The sequence below is a fragment of the Lepus europaeus genome, chromosome 4 (genome assembly GCF_033115175.1).
Source record: "Lepus europaeus isolate LE1 chromosome 4, mLepTim1.pri, whole genome shotgun sequence".
Lineage (NCBI taxonomy): Eukaryota > Metazoa > Chordata > Mammalia > Lagomorpha > Leporidae > Lepus > Lepus europaeus.
In genome coordinates, this window is record NC_084830.1 from 92,736,594 (window position 1) to 92,750,700 (window position 14,107).

General features: G+C 37.9%; 1 protein-coding gene across 5 annotated transcripts in view; it reads left to right on the forward strand.

The window, feature by feature from the left end:
• The window catches only part of PCMTD1 (protein-L-isoaspartate (D-aspartate) O-methyltransferase domain containing 1), an 82,186-nt gene that overhangs the window by 59,660 nt on the left and 8,419 nt on the right, over positions 1-14,107 (forward strand). For 3 of the 5 annotated variants that reach the window (XM_062188504.1, XM_062188503.1, XM_062188505.1), the window contains exons 4-5: positions 10,534-10,705; positions 12,633-12,756. In XM_062188504.1, coding sequence (XP_062044488.1) covers positions 10,534-10,705; positions 12,633-12,756 — 296 coding nt within the window. Of the gene's footprint in view, positions 1-2,904; positions 3,916-7,352; positions 7,444-10,533; positions 10,706-12,632; positions 12,757-14,107 lie in introns of those variants that run through there. The other 2 variants (XM_062188506.1, XM_062188507.1) reach the window with 2 other exon arrangements.

The window sequence follows — 14,107 nt, forward strand, 5'->3', positions numbered from 1 at the left end:
TTTTTAATGGTGTTATTTTAGTTATAATAATTGAGCCTTTTAGTTGTTTCTGAACTGTTAAAATTTAAGTTTGAGCAGATTCTTGTATTAATAAACTACTCTGAAGAAGAAAATTCTGCAAATTTATCATCCTAGTTTTCAAAAGCAGTGTTTTGAAGTGTTAGATGTTTCAGATTACAGAAGTAGCTTGTTTACAAAGAGCAGTAGATACCAGGAAAATGTTTCATTTTGCATAAAGTAGTGGTTTGAAGTTAAGTAGTCTGACTTGATTCAGTGAGCTCTTTTTTTAGTTGTTCTTTTCATAGTGACTTGCTTTTAATGAAAAATTATGAAGATAGAATATTTTTCCTTGTGTCTTGATGTTTTCTTTACAGCTTTTCTTGATGTTTGGGATAGTGTGTCTCCTTATTTTAAACTTAAAAAGTGTGAAAAATTTATGTGCAGAGTAATTTAAAACCCCACTTCTAAGCAGTTTGTGTTTAATTGTATATGGCTCAGCAAGATAGATACTTTAATTTACAAAATATTAAGATAAATTAATCACCATATTTCTTAGTACAGAGTCTCCTTGATGGCTAAAACCTCTCACTGTCCCAATTCTGTTTATCCTGTTACTTTAGATCTTTTTTTTTCAGTCTTATTGAAAGTCTTGTCATATTACTAATGATTTGAAACCACATTTTTAACATTTTCTTACATACATGTATTGAAGATCATACTGAATTCCCAAACATAGTAGATGAGTGGGTGGGTAGAGTCTAAACTAATCAGCATCAGAGTATATAGCGTGAAATGACCTTTTTAAAAAATACACATTTTTGTTTGTGTTTTAAGCTTGGTTCCTGTGTCCTACAACTTGTATTCCTTTAGAAAAAAAAGTATCCTTATTATCTTGTAATGTGTGTACCTTTAAACATTCTATGTCTTAGTACTATATAAGCAGATGAAATTGCTTAGAGAAGCTACCCTGACCTCACTGTGCATGGGCGTGGGAGGGAAGGAGAGTTCTTACATCTGATTGACTCCTTTGGTACCTATGATACACCCAAATTTACTGAAATTCTCTTATAAACCTGATCTGATTACATGGCTCCTTTAAAGCATTGTCATACTTTTTCTGCAAATAGCCAATCTTCTAGGCTTTTTGGGCTAAACGATCTTTCTTGTAACCATTGGATTCCACCTTTGTAGTGGCAGTAGCAGTCTCAGAGGCTGTGAACAATAGACATGGAAGTGTTTCAGTAATACTTGACTCAGAAAAACAGACTGTGGACTCCTGTTCTACTCTGCACACTCTCCAAAACATCCTTTTTTAAATAAAAAAAAAAAATCACTCTGACACTCTGATCTAGAAAAATCTGAGTCTTGGATTTGCCTAAAGTTTAAAGGCCCTTGCATGTCTTGCTTCTGTGAGTTGAGGAGGTTTTGGAAGTTAAATTAGCAGTATCTGTGCATGTGCAGTAAGAAATCTCACCAACTATAGTTACTAGAAAGACTGCTAGTTAAAGGAGCCTAAACTGTAAACTTTTGTAAATACTTTGCCAATGATCTGTTAGTATAACATTGATTTGTAGCTGTGTGTGTTTATGTAATATGTATACATGCCTGTAGTTGATTTGATCGCCAAGAATGCATGCCTTGGAAAGTGCTGTTTCTTTGTAAGGCAAAAATATTTATCGATCCTGTATCTTCTCCCCTCCAAGGGAACTATAGCTATGCTTTTGGAAATGCTCCAGTATTAGTAGCCAAATGAGTGCAGTATAATTTGAAATATTGGGGAATTTCATTCCATATGAACTGAAGGACCACTGTTTCTATATAGTTTTCCATATCAATAAATAATGATAGAACTAGTGAAAATAGTAATGAGATGATAATAAAACCCAATACACAATATCTACTCAGTACCATTAATCCTTCTAAATTCTTTATCAAATAGGAAAACTGAAGGTCATATAGAAAGGCTATACCTAAGCCAGCAAGTCATCTTAGTTTTGGTTTGGTTCTGATGATATAAACATTGATTTACTATACTATTTCCCACCAGTGAGTTGCTGCTAAGGGAATTGCAGCCTAACACCTATACCTCAAGTATGAACACTGAAGCAGCACTTTTATTTTCATCGTTTATTTCCTTCCAGTTAGACTTAAGAAATGCTGCCGATGTGGATCGATGCACTGTAATATTTATATTAACACACCCACCCTGTTCATTATTGAAGCTTACCTAAGGCATGTGTTTTTATTAGGGGTAGGTGTGAGTGGGAGAGAGAATGCATTCTTCAGATCCAGTTGAAATTTTAAGTTTTCCATGTAAATTTAGAATAGTCTTTTATATTTAAAAAGATTGGAGGCCGGCGCCATGGCTCAATAGGCTAATCCTCTGCCTGCGGCGTCAGCACACCGGGTTCTAGTCCCAGTCGGGGCGCTGGATTCTGTCCCGGTTGCCCCTCTTCCAGTCCAGCTCTCTGCTGTGGCCTGGGAGTGCAGTGGAGGATGGCCCAAATCCTTGGGCCCTGCACCCGCATAGGAGACTAGGAGAAGTACCTGGCTTCTGGCTTCGGATCAGCTCAGTGCACCGGCTGCAGCGCGCTGGCCACAGTGGCCATTGGAGGGTGAACCAACAGTAAAGGAAGACCTTTCTCCCTGTCTCTCTCTCTCTCACTGTCCACTCTGCCTGTCAAAAAAAAAAAAAAAAAAAAGATTGGATTGATACATGACAATATCTGGTATCCTAATTTTATTTTAAATTATTAAGTTCCACTTTCATGTGTGTTATGCAATTGAAAATTAACTACTTATATAGTCTGTCAGTTTTTCCTCCTTAGAGTAGTCTCACTTCATGGCACGTTTGAAGTAGTTTTGTTACATTCATTATATGTTCAGCATTATTTTAGATATTTCTCAGGTATTTAAGCATTTTGTAATACTAATGTTTAAGGTAATTTGAAAACAGTTGTTATAAATTGTGAGCATTTTTAGATCATGACATAATTCAAATGCTGGAAGAGAAAATATGAAAACATTAAGGGTTCTCAGGTATTTTAACATTCATTGAAAATGGAAGGGAAAGAGTTTAATGGCTTTAAACACATTTTATAGAGAAGAAATTATTGTTGAAATGTTCAGGCTTATTTTTATATAATTTACTTGTCATATTCCCTATATAATGTTTAGAGGATGTTTATGGTCCTGTGGTTTTCTCTAATGCTTTATCCAATGAAAAAAATCACTGTATTTACTACTCTCAACCCTTTGGTTTGAATAATGCTTTAATTGAGGTGGTTTTGATGCATTTGGAAGGGGAAACACTTGAAAAGGTAAAATCTTTTTTTTTAAGTTTTCATTCAGTAGCTAAATTATTGATTTGTAAGAGTATTTGAATGATATATGTAACATTTCCTTTGGTTTTTTTCTCCCACTGGGCAGCTCTGAGGTTTTGTCTTGTTTTAACAAAGTAGTCATGGCTTTTAAAACTTAATGTGTATTTTGACAAAATGTTTTAAGAAAAAGAGGTTTTTGTGATTCATTTGGCAGGTTGTTTTGGATGAGGTCTGAGAACAAGGTAGGATTCTTCTCAATGTCCTTGAAGTTGCTTTATTCCATTGGAGTAACTAAGATTTCTATGACAGTGTCCTGTGGCACATGATAAACTAGGTGTGCAAATTGTCAGCCCCCACTTCCACAGTGTATTGAAGGGGAATGTTGTTTTTTCTACTCTCAGTCAGCTCCTAGACCTAGACTATCCGTCTAAGAGGGAAGCTGCAGGGCAAGGCTAGGTCACCCTGATCTCCTAGCAGCTTATCAAAAGAATTATATGGGCAAGTTTCCAAGGTCCCTGCTGTGATCGAAACCATCTGTCCATCTCAAGATGAAGATTTCCAACATGCACCTATAAAGAAAACCACTGCTAAGGTAAGTGATTAGAATCCTGGTCTTGTTTTGGGCAAATCTTCATGTTGTAAATCAAGATAACCATGTGTTCTCTATTTTCACATAGCTAATGTTTAGTGTACATTTTATATTATGTCAAATATTTCCCTCTCTGTGGAAAAGTTATTGGATTGTTAGGATTAAGTCAAATAGATGAGCCTAGAGCAAATGAATTTGTAGTTATTATAAACATTTCAGGATTATTGAGTTTTTTTCCTGTATACAGGTAGCTTAGCTTTTTGGTAATTGGAAGCTTGAGTTATTTCTATCTGAGAAATTTTGGAAATTTCTTCAAAGAATAAAAGTGATCACTACTTTTTATTTTACTTACAGACATAAAATTTTAAGGAACATTTAAAACAAGTACTTTCATAAGTAATCATAACTTCAAATGAAGTATCGTTTCTGGTCAGTTTTTTGCCTCCTCCCCCTAACCCCATCTCAGTTTTTGTGTAATGTCTGGTTGATGTGAAATTCAGATTTCCTTTTCCACCATTTTAAATCTGATTTCCAGGTATAAATTTATAAATAGTATTGTATCATTTTGTTATAAACTGAGAATTTTTCTAGTTTATTGTTATGGTTTCTCAGATTATTCAGAAACCATGTGGCTTAAACTATGTCCTTTGCCTCTAAAGGCTTGTGGAAACTTACTTAGGTAAGACGTGGGCATTTCAGAAAGTTCATGGAAAAATAGAATTAAAAGGTAAGTTTATTTTGGTACAAAAATAATTTTTTTTTTTTGAAATTTACATAGTTCTCTCTCTTTTTTTTTTTTTTAAAGATTTATTCATATATTTAAAAGGCAGAGTGAGAGAAAGAGGGAGAGATACAGAGAGATTTTTCATCTACTGGTTCACTCCCCAAACAACCACAATGGCCAGGTCTGGGCCAGATTGAAGCCACGTGCCAGGAACCTTCATCCTGGTCTCTCATCTGGGTCGCACTAGCCCAAGCACTTGGCCTGTCATTGGCCAACGAGCATTATCAGAAAGTTAAATGGGAAACAGAGCAGCTGGGACTTGAACTGACAGGGGATGGCAGTGTCGCAATCTTTGGCTCAACCACTATTCCACAATTCTGGCCCTCCAACATAGGTTTGAAATAATACACATTTTTCATGAACTTTGAAAAGACCTTTCATGTCTATGGATTTCAATCAAAGATAAACTTACCTCTTAATTTTCCATGAGCATTTTAAAATGTCCTCATACAGCTTTTGGAAGATAATCAAAGGAAAAAGAAGAAAAAGGTTTATTTTTTCTCTACTTTGGAAAAACCATTAGAAGTTGTAATTTACTCTGCTTGATGATGTGGTAGCACTATGTATGTCTTGAATAGTTACTATAAACATGTACTTGAAAAAATTCTAATCATAGACTTTTTGTAAAAATATTATCAGCAATGGAATTTTGAACATTCTGTACCCTGATTGGTATGAATTCATTTACATGGAATGCTGTCATAAAAATGAGCCATAATTTTAGTATCAGAATGCAAAATTGTTTAAGATTTTCAGTTCTGTACCTAGTTGGAAATATTACAAAGCTCATCTCTTCTTTAATAGAAAAATTAATTCATAACCCATTTATAGATTTTAAAGTAAGAATATGGAATTTATGAGCTTTTAAAAAACACTAATTGTGAAGAATTAGTGTATTATAGGTAGAAAAGAGTTAAAAGTATAATAAGTTATCCTCAGATGGGATACTATCTCTGTGTATACATTTTTCTTATGACTTCTAAATGATAGCCTTCCAGTTTTCTTGTAGTGTGTGTGACATAGGAATTCCCTATTATGTTTTTGATGTGTTAATGGCAACTTATCTTGTGTATTTCAGTTACCATTTTTTTTTTTTTTTGGACAGGCAGAGTTAGACAGTGAGAGAGAGAGAGACAGAGTTTTAGACAGTGAGAGGGAGAGACAGAGAAAGGTCTTTCTTCCATTGGTTCACTCCCCAAATGGCCGCCACAGCCAGCGCTGTGCTGATCCGAAGCCAGGAGCCAGTGCTTCCTCCTGGTCTCCCACACGGGTGCAGGGCCCAAGCACTTGGGCCATCCTCCACTGCCCTCCCAGGCCACAGCAGAGAGCTGGACTGTAAGAGGAGCAACTGGGACTAGAACCCGGGGTGCTGGCGCTGCAGGCAGAGGATTAGCCAAGTGAGCCGCGGCACTGGCCAGTAACCATATTTATATATAAGAATAGCCCAACCCTTTTGAAATACTGAAATATTACCCTTAAGTGCAAGTAAATTTTCAGATTTGAGTATTCTGAGGAAAGCAATTAAATACATTAAATGGAAGTATAAAAGTATATACACTTGTTAGTGTATATTTCATTTGCATTAGATTATTTAAAAATTTTTCTCTGCAGTGATCCTTTATAATACTGTTTCTTTTTTAAATATTTATTCATTTATTTGAATGAGTTACACAGAGAGAGGAGAGGCAGAGAGAAGGAGAGAGAGAGAGAGGTCTTCCATTCGCTGGCTCACTCCCCAATTGGCCGCAAAGGCCAGAGCTGTGCCGATCTGAAGCCAGAAGCCAGAAGCCAGGAGCTTCTTCCGGGTCTCCCATGTGGGTGTAGGGACCCAAGGACTTGGGCCATCTTCTGTTTTCCCAGGCCATAGCAGAGAGCGGGATTGGAAGTGGAGCAGCCAGGTCTCGAACCAGTGCCCATATGGGATGCCGGTGCTTCAGGCCAGGGCATTAACCCGCTGTGCCACAGCGCTGGCCCCTATAATACTGTTTAGATACAAGTAGATATTCTTGTTCTGATCTCATCAGAAAAGAAAAGATTTAAGTTGTTTATTTGAACAATAAGGAAGGCCTATTGTGATTGTTAGGCCAAAAAAAATTGAATTGTAAGACAGTTGATTTATTCATTAAAGGCAAGAGTATGCTTTTGAAATAAGTGGAAGGGAAGTTATTATTTTCTTCTTAAGTGACTTGAAACAAAATGTAGGTTTTAGTATTAAAATATAAAGGAATTAGTGAGATATTTTACCCTTTTTGTACTATTAAAAAACCCATGTGAATCTTGTAGCACAGCTCAGTTTAATTTAGCCACAATTTAAGAGGTCAGTATCTTTCAGGGCTGGTGGTTGCCATATTGGATAGGTAGATTGTCTTGGCTTAATTTATTTTTTTTAAAAAGAGATTTGTTAATTTGAAAGTCAGAATGAATCTGGTGGTTCACTCTCCAGATGGCCACAATTCCAGGGCTGGTCCAGGTGAAGCTAAGAACTTTATTGTTTGGGCAGGAGCCCAAACACTTATGCCATCTTCTGCAGCTTTTCCCAGGTCATTAGCAGGGAGCTACATTGGATGTGAAGCAGCCAGGACATGAACCGCTGCCCATGTGGTCTGCCAGCATTGCAGGCAGTGGCTTTAACTCCAGCTCTGTCTTGTCTACTTCAGGTTACAACCTGTCATTTCGCTGATCCCCAAGAGGCCTGTCAGTTTCCTTCCACCCTCTGGCTCAGGATGCTCCTTTAGAGCAGTTACCAGGTTATAAATTACACTTCATTGATTGGGATTGCTTGCTGCTTTTCTCTTCTACCAGATGTAGGTGTGTTTCCCACTGCCTTCTTGATCAGTACACACAGCTGGCACAATAAGTGGAGTTTGAAGGAGCTGTGTGATTGATTGCTGATACAAAGTGGTTTGCCCTTAGTTGCATGTTTGATTTTAGAAACAGGTGGTAAATTCTTTCCAGTTCATTGTGCAGTGATGAGAATGTATAAAATGTCACAAATATGAGAAGTAGTTTCAGTTGAAGTTGTTTACCTGTAGTAGTGTTTGCTTAGTAATAGTAATGTTTTTAACTGGTAGGAAAGTTTTAAGCCTACTTTGAGTTTATTTAACATATTATCAGTGATAAATGACGTTTAATACTAAATTTTTTTACTTAAATTTGTTGCTCACATTCCTCCTGAAAATTAAGATTAATGTAAATTATTTTAAAATTAAAGCATTTAAAATAAACTTTTATAAGAATGAGGATGTTACATAGATTTTATTGAAAGCTTAATTCTTACTGTGAATTTGATAAGTTAATTTGTGATCCAAATTAATGACTTAAAAGCCAAGAAATTATAATTTGACCGTGTTATGTAAAAGAGAAATTAAACATGACCTGTCACCTAAATAGGTTTACACTTTTGTGTATGTGTTACAAGTAGAATGCGATACTGTTGAGAGTTGAGGAAGATTTCACTGTAAAAGTGGTGTTGAAAGGAATAGCAGGTTTAAGGGAAGAAGGGAAAGGAAAGGCATTTCTATCAAAGCAATAGCAGACACAAAATACAGTTTCAAAATAGTGTGCAGTAGTTCCTATAAGGAATTCAGTCTGGCTACAGCATAGTATGTACAGGAAGTAAACCTGGAAGGGCAACTTGATGATCAAATTGTTTTCATTTTTTTTTTCTTTTTAAAGATTTATTTATTTATTTGATAGAGTTACGGGATGGGAGTTGAGGAGAGAGATCTTTCAACCACTGGTTCCCTCCCTAGGTGGCCACAATGGCAATGGCTGGATCAGGCCAAGGACAGGAGCCAGGAGCTTCATCTGAGTCTCCCGCATGGGTGGCAGGGGCCCAGGCACTTGGGCCATCTTCTGCTGCTTTTCTGGCCCTTAGCAGGGAGCTGAATAAGAAGTGGAGCAGCCAGGACATGAATCTGTGCCTGTGTAGGATGCCAGTGTCGTATGCCACAGGCTGGCCTTTAGAATTGTTTCCTTAGAATTGTTTCCTTAGTCTGCTTTGTGTGGCTGTAATTGGTGGGGTTGTATAAGGTCATTTGATCTGTTTTCTGCCAGGGCAGCTGCAGGCAGGATTCAATAAATAGATTCAATAGCAGGCTGATTTTTAAATTTTAGTTTTGTATGGCCCATGAATGATATCATAAATATGCTGCTGACCCTTGGCAGCAAGATGGCTCCCTGCCTCTACAGAATACCTGAGACTGGAGTTATGTCTGGCAAGTTCCTCTTGCTGCCAAATAGCAACACTTGTGGGAGAGCAGGGAGCAGTGCATACTAAAGAGGCCAAATATGTGGGATGGCCTCACTTTGAAAGAACCCGCTCCCTGGAGACCTAGATAGGTATTTATCAATTATTAACCTGATCTTAGCGAGACAGGCATTGATCCCTTTCTAACTACTCCCACCAGGCCCCACCTTTTGAAGAGCCCACCATTTTTCAGTAACATTATCTTGGGGACTCAGATTCCAGCACCTGGACCTTTGAGGGACAAACCATATCCAAACCGTGGCAGATATAACGGGCCCTATGTGGCGTGCTGGGGTTTAACTTAGTGTGTGTAGTAGAAGGTGCAAAGATGGAGGAGAGCCCCTAAAAATGTGCACAGTGAACTAATGGGTCACAGTGCTTCAGTGTGGGGGTGCAGAGATGAGCACAGTGTTGGGTATATACAGTGTCCAGTATATACTGTGTACCCCAACCCCTGCCCTCTTGCATCAAGCAGACAGGAGCTTTGCTAAGTTCTGCTTTTAGTGTGTGTTGATAATATACCTGTGCTTTAGTGAATTTTAATGGAAGCTTTGTGTGTGTGTGTGTGTGTGTAAAGTCTACTGTTAATTACCAGAGAAGTGAATATGTTTAACAAAGTAAAAATGATTGTGATTTAAATCAGTGTCATTTTTTGCTGCATGCCAAATGTAAATTAACTTCATTCTCAAATAAAAGCCCGACTTTTGCCACATGGTCATATTAACTATAATCAAAAGTAAACTGATAGGAATTTTAAAAAGAGTACGTGTCTTATTAATGTATTGAGATTTTAATTATGTGTTAGGAGCTGTTTTCACTTTTGTTAATAAGAATTTAAGAAATAAATTAGAAATCTAAATAGGATAGTTTGTAAAAGCATAACACTTTGTTCCATGAACCAACATCATAACCAGAGACTAGAGACAAGTGGCCTGAGTAAAATACCTTTGCTTTGAAACCACATCCCTTCTTTTGTTGCTAAGGGAGATCATAGGGGACAAGGCAGCAGTCAGAAAACACGATATTCATTCTGTTCTCTGTCCCAGTTCTGTAATCTTCGTTAGCTAAAACTTACTAGAAAGCTCTCCCTGAACCTCATGGTTCCAGGGTATATGGTCAGGGCACTGTTACCCTGTCTTGACAAAGCTCTAACACTGTCACCCACAGCCAAAATGTCCACTAAGGTGGATGCTGCACAAGCCTTTCCCTTTTTCACTGACCACTCACCTATTTTGAGAAGTCAGTGGGAAGAGAAGCCTTTATGAGTTTTATCCTTTTCCATGTATCATTTTGGAGACATCACAAGATTAGTGGTGTGATAGGCTTTTCATTATATTCATTTTCAAGCCTAAAGCTTAAGCTTTCAATGTGGAAAAAAAAAAGGTATGTTTTGCAAACATAAACCCTGTATCATCGATTATAGAATAATGCAGTTGGTCAGTGCTGAACTTAATTAAACATTTCATAATCATATTTGAATCCTCACAATTAATGCTGACAGTTCACTATTTCAAAGGACTGAGTTTATGGTAGTTTTTCTAGATTTAATGTTTTATTTGAGTTGAAATATATGTATTTTTCCTTGCAGATTTGAGTTCTGTGAACCTGCATTTGTGGTTGGTAATTGCCTCCAGATAGCATCTGACAGTCATCAGTATGATCGAATTTATTGCGGTGCTGGAGTACAGAAAGACCATGAAAACTACATGAAAATTTTACTGAAAGTGGGAGGCATACTTGTCATGCCTATAGAAGATCAGGTAACGGTGCATAGTTGTGGTGCTTAGTTGAGCAGGAAGCAAACACATTAGTTTAAGAGTGGGAAATGTCATTTGGTGATTTGTACATTGATGATTTTGAAAAAGATTCTATTTGTTTTATTTGAAAGGTGGAGTTATAGAGAGAAAGTGAGAGACAAAGTGAAAGAGAGAGCTCTTGCATCCGCTGGTTCAGTCCCCAGATGACCACAATAGCCGGGGCTGTGCCAGGCTAAAACCAGGAGCCTGGTTCTTCATCTGGATCTCCCACACGAGTGTCAGGGCCCCAGCACTTGAGTCATCCTCACTGCCTTCATGGACACATTAACAGGGAACTGGATTGGAAGTGGAGCAGTTGATCCAGTGCTCATAGGTGATGCCAGCATCACAGGTGGCCACTCAACCCACTACACCACAAAGCCAGCCCCCGTTGTTAATTTTTGAAGAAGAAATGCTTTTCACAGATCTATCTGTATAGAAAACAGTTGAAACAGACTCTTAGTTGCTTATGCAAAACAGACAAAGGAAAAGGTGCTACCGTGTGGGAGAGGGAACTGGCTTTCAGTCAAGCTCACGACTGGCATTCAGCAAGCTGCTGCCTCCTTCAGTGCCCCCTTCTGCAGGGTGTTTAGTTGAATGTCATGATCTCAATCAGCTGCTGTTTCTGATGCCCTTCATTTCTTTGAATGCACATATTGGAAAAACCCTTTTTGTGGTTTGGTTTGAAAGACTTAACTTTGTTAATAAAGCAGGTGAACTTTTAAAACTTCATTTTCAGTTGGGCTCATTTGAAAATATTCTCCTGCTAGTTATGAGCATCATTAAATTTAGTTTATCTTGCTATGGTATTAAGTATAATAAATAAATGAAACATTAATTTATTAAAAAAATGAGTGGACTTTCAAAAGCAATTTACCTTAAATATGGAGGCCCTTCAAAGAGTTTGTGGAAGATGGATTTTATGAAGAGGCCATGTGGATTTCAAAATTTTTTTGCTCCAAAATGAACTTACCTAAAAGTACTATTTTTCCTTAAAGTTTTTGAAATGCCCTTGTATTTATAAAAATACATTTCAAGGAAATATGATCTTTAATATTTACATTAATCTGAATCAGCTGTGGAAAATAGCTTGTGGTTTGTGCAGTAAAGGTGGGATATTTACAATGACCGTGACTTGGCATTGTAGCTGTGGGGTTAGTATTTTCTTGGAGGGTATTCCCTTAGTAACATAATGTGTCAGTCATTTACAGCTCAGTGGGTCTCACCCATTACCATGCACTGTGTCCTATAGCAAATTATTTGTTTTTACAAAGGCAGAGTATAAAAATAGTCATTAAAGGGACTGGTGTTGTGGCCCAGCGGGTTAAACAGCTACCTGCAGTGCTGGCATCCCACGTGAGTGCTGGCATCCCACATGAGCGCTGGTTTGAGTCTCAGCTGCTCTGCTTCTGATCCAGCTCCCTGCTAATGTGCCTGGAAAAGCAACAGAGAAGGGCTCAAAAAATTGTGCCCCTGACACCCAGGTGGAAGACCCACCTGAAATTCCAGGCTTGTAGCTTCAATAATCAAAATATGGTTTTATTCATGTAGTACTTTAACAAAATTGCTTAGCATATAATTTCAGATGTACATTTTAGGAAATAATGGCACAGTGGTTTCCTTAGAAGCTATTGAACTTCAAATCTAACAGGCAGATTCAGTTGTCTGTATTTGGGTATCCTGTTTTCATTGAAACTCCTATTTTGAATAGGAAATATGTTTTATTCCTTTTGTATTTATTGTAAATACTTAAATGGAAGTATTTTGATTGCTTTTAAACATAAGTGGTTATATAGTTTGTGGTGTCATTTATGCCCTTGAAACAAAATTTTGACTGTAAAGTGATCCTATTGCCAAGATTAAGTGGCTCTCTTTTTTTCCATCTAACTAGTTAACACAGATTATGCGAACTGGACAAAACACTTGGGAAAGTAAAAATATCCTTGCTGTTTCATTTGCTCCACTTGTGCAGCCAAGTAAGAATGATAACGGCAAGCCTGATTCTGTGGGACTCCGTAAGTAGCTCCTCCCACTTTCTGATTGGGTAGTGATTTATGGTGTTAACCTTGTGTGCTTGAGTCATTATGAGGAATTAAAATAAGCGTGCAGTAATATAATCTGTGAATTTATTCAACCTTTTTTTTTTCTTTACCTAAACCTTATACCAAACACTGTTAGCTGCTTTCATGGATACATGAAAATGAATGCTAGATCAAACTGAAAATAACCTTAATTATAGTTCGTGGTAGGATACAAAGTGGTCACAGTGCAGGTCATCTCCTGTGGATATGGTGGTAGGTAGGCCTTTCTGCCGTGGCTGCATCTGAGTTATGGTTAGAACATTATACAGAACTGCTGTGTCAAGACTTCAAGACAGCATTTTCCATATTGAGGTAGTGAATAGAGAAAGGCTTCAGGCTGAAAAGAGGTTGGTCTTTCCCAGGATAGGAATAAAGTCCAGGGTGGTAGAAGCTTATTGGCTGGCTGTGGAGGATGGATATCATCAGATAAAGGGAAAGCAGGCCAGTTAAGAGGCTATTCTTACACCCAAGGAGAGAGCTGATGTTGATGTGGCTAGAGTTGTGTGGCGAGTAACCTGGAGGAAAGAGAGGACTTGGCTAGCGTAGTGACACTACCATTTAATGCTGTCAGTGTCAGTTGTCTCTTAGCATACAAAGGCCAGGTAGTCAGGCAGATGCAAGCATCCTGCGTGAGGGCAGGTCAACTGAGGACCTTCAACGTAAAGACAGCATTTTTTTTTAAACATGTTAGAGAGACAAAGAAAGCATTCCCATCCACCTGTTCACCTCCCAAATGCCTGCAACATTCAGGCCAGGCCAGAACCACTGTTTAGCAGACACATGTCATGTGTCTACTATAGACCATTCTAGCTATTGGGTGCCTACTTAAAACTAAAAGCAGGAAAAAGTAGAGGCTGGCATTGTGGCACATAGATTAAGCTGCTGCTTGTGACACTGGCAACCACATTGGAACACTGGTTTGAGTCCTGGTTGTTCTGCATCTGATCCAGCTTCCTGCAAATGCACTTGGGAAGGCAGCAGAAGATAGCCCAAGTGTTTGAGCCCCTGTCACTCATATGGGAGACTAGGATGGATTTCCTGGCTCTTGGCTTCAGCCTGACCCAGACCTGACTATTGCAGCCATTTGGGGAGTGAACCAGCAGATGGAAGATCTCTCTTTCTCTCTCTGTGTCTCCCTGTTTCTGTATTGCTCTGCCTTTCAAATAAAATATCTTTAAAAAAATAATGAAGTAAAACCATTTTATTTTTTTCAAACATTAGAATTACAGTTTATTTATGATAGTTTTGTATAAATTATCCTAACTGGATGGCAATAATAATAAAA